The sequence below is a fragment of the Sinocyclocheilus anshuiensis genome, unplaced genomic scaffold (genome assembly GCF_001515605.1).
Source record: "Sinocyclocheilus anshuiensis isolate Anshui unplaced genomic scaffold, SAMN03320099.WGS_v1.1 scaffold405, whole genome shotgun sequence".
In the NCBI taxonomy this organism is placed as follows: Eukaryota; Metazoa; Chordata; class Actinopteri; order Cypriniformes; family Cyprinidae; genus Sinocyclocheilus; species Sinocyclocheilus anshuiensis.
Window position 1 is genome coordinate 458,213 of NW_015539855.1, and position 2,831 is coordinate 461,043.

The window sequence follows — 2,831 nt, forward strand, 5'->3', positions numbered from 1 at the left end:
GCATATTACTAATCAAAAATTAAGTTTTGATATATTTACAGTAGGAAATTTACAAAATATCTTCATGGAATATGATCTTTACTTAATATCCTAATGATTTTTGGCATAAAAGTAAAATCTATAATTTTGACCCATACAATGTATTTTTGGCTGTTGCTACAAATATACCCCAGCGACTTAAGACGGCTTTTGTGGTCCAGGGTCACATATTATAATTTAAAATATATAGTTAAGACATCACCATTTATAGAACTTTAATGTAGTTTGCTATGCTTTATTAAATTGTGGTATAGTTAACTACTTGATAGTTAAATGATAAATGACACAGTGTAGCTTCCCAAACATTTTATTTCAAGAGGTCTTGCTGAAGTCTGGTGGGTTAAAATATAATTCAGCCTCATAAGAGCAGACTAAACACCACAAATATGAATTGGATGCTCTTTTTCACACTTTTTTAGATGTAATTAGCTCGGTATGTGGCCACATAATGAGCAGTCCCACTGTGACTAAAATTGCTATCAGTGTGAGAGGACCAGATTCACAGTTTGAACAAATGGAGTGCTGCTACTTTAAAGTACTGAACATGTACAAGAGAAAAACCAAAACCCAAATCATGGTACCAAATGATACACTGAATCAAAGGATTAATGCAACTGCTTTAAGGGATAAAACATATTAAAACAATAAAAATGTCTCACACGATTAGCAATTGCAATTTCATAAATCCAAAATCATTTGTAAAGGCATGATTCATTCTGTAAGTGTGCAGATAGGGAATTGCAAATATACCTAATTCAAAGGTCACTCAAACATGCAGACACACTAAACCCTGAATATAAAACCCTAGAGGTCTTTATTCCTTTTAATCTGTCTGTGAAGAGATACAGAGAGAGATGGATATATTCACAATATTCACAGTTTATCAATGTGAAGGATAATATATAATGAAAGATAGTGTGGGAGTGTGTACCGGCATCACGGCAGTACTTCAGCCTCTGTTGGGTGAATGATTCTGCTTGCTGTAGGGTTGCACACTTGTGCTCTTTAGCATCTTCATCCTTCTCTTTTTCAATTCTTTCCCTCTCCTCATCCTTTTCTTTTCTCCTCTCCCAGGAGCAACGTTTCTTCCCCACTATCATACTATCTTCCTTTGTATTTATCTCTCCGTCTTGACCTGTGGAGAAAAGATTGTGAGCAAGAAAGAGTGACTGTACAAAGCCATTCACATTTAATGTGCTATATTTATCAGCTAACCAATAATATCGACAAAATATAACAGTACACTATGGCACCCCTTTGCCAAAGGGCAAGTGTATACAAATATCAACATTTTGATCTATTTTTCATCCAACAGGGGAATACCCCTCTGTGCATGTTTGCTCTTTAAAAAAAGGCTGCACTGAAGACAAGTACTGTTTGAAATACTTTCATTGGTATGTTTCATGGTGTCTTTTCTATAATAAGTGGATGAGTGAATCATCTCTATGGGGAAAACTAAATAAGCGAATAATTCCTATAAGTGCACAGATAGAGAAAGAGATTCACAACAGATTCAGTTCTCATTATTTATACAAAAATGCTAATTTGTTCTTTACTCATTCCATTCTTCTCGTACTCCATATAGCATCTGTATTCTGTGATTTCAAGGCGACAGAGCCACATGAAGTAATGACAAGAAATTGCAAACATAAAACATAAAAACCTCAGCCAACTTTAAAATAATCATATAGCCTACTGTACGCACACATGCTTTTCTGTTATGCTTGGGACCCTGCTTCTTTCAACCTATTGTTTTCATATTCCGAGCTAGTAATATTTTCCGTTCCCTACTAAATTTAATCCTCACATAAATCTATGGATGTTTACAATTTCATTATTTAGTATGTTTATTAAGCCGTTTTCCTCATTCAGATTTTACCATCATTGTTGGGACATTTAATCCCGATTCCCCGCGATGTAGGCTATTCAAAACCACACGCACGTTTAGTTTTACAAATTTGTCACGACAACTTTGTTGTTGTAAAAGCCCAATACTAACACAGTACATTGATTACCATGATAAATAATTCTTCAGTAAATCAATCTGTATTAATGTGCACCACATACAATAATGATGAAAAACCCATCTCAATGAAAATACATTAGGCTACTCAAAAATGCAACTAAAGTTCTGCTCAAAACAGTTTGTCTCCGGTTTAGATTTTTGCCGATTGACCTGCAAATAATGAGTCTGTCAGTGGTTTGTCCCGCGGTCGGATTTCACTTAAGACAACAATGAAAGAAGTGGTTAAATAAATAAAAAAGCCTTTCGTACCTTTCAAAGATCTGGGCTTCGCCTGCTTTCGACGAGACATTGCAAAGGACTTCGGCAGCTGTCAACACAAACGGGTTAAGTTGCTGTCCAGTGTTTGCAAACGCAGGACAACACAAGCGGCAAACACTTTCGTACTGTTCTGGGGATTGGAATAGCAGGAAAGCACATTAATATGACGGGCAAAGGGGCTCGCCCCCGCCTACAGCAGCGGGATGACTCCATACACGCGCTGTGCCACCGGGGGCTCGCGAGATGCGTAATCACTGTACTCACACACACACACACACACACACACACACACACCGGTACCCCAAAAGACATTTTTTAGCGCTTAGAGGTTGATAGTTTATAGCTCAAGATGCTCAAATAGTTCTCAGTTATGTTTCACTTAAATATTAACTTGGTCTGTTTTGTTTCAACTGGAATGCCTCAAATAGTTTGATTTTTGAAGAATTTTATGAGAAATTTTTAAGTTTGTGTTGAAATGTAGCTTTTTACTGACAATCGGCAAATCTTG

At 36.5% G+C, this 2,831-nt stretch overlaps 1 protein-coding gene across 1 annotated transcript in view; it reads right to left on the minus strand.

The window, feature by feature from the left end:
• znf521 (zinc finger protein 521) overlaps window positions 1-2,505 on the minus strand; it is an 8,422-nt gene extending 5,917 nt beyond the window's left edge. The window contains exons 1-2 of the mRNA XM_016481164.1: window positions 2,315-2,505; window positions 971-1,174 (exon numbers count right to left, since the gene is read on the minus strand). Coding sequence (XP_016336650.1) covers window positions 971-1,174; window positions 2,315-2,354 — 244 coding nt within the window. The 5' untranslated portion in view covers window positions 2,355-2,505. The remainder of the gene's footprint in view (window positions 1-970; window positions 1,175-2,314) is intronic.
• Between the last annotated feature and the right edge of the window lie 326 nt (window positions 2,506-2,831).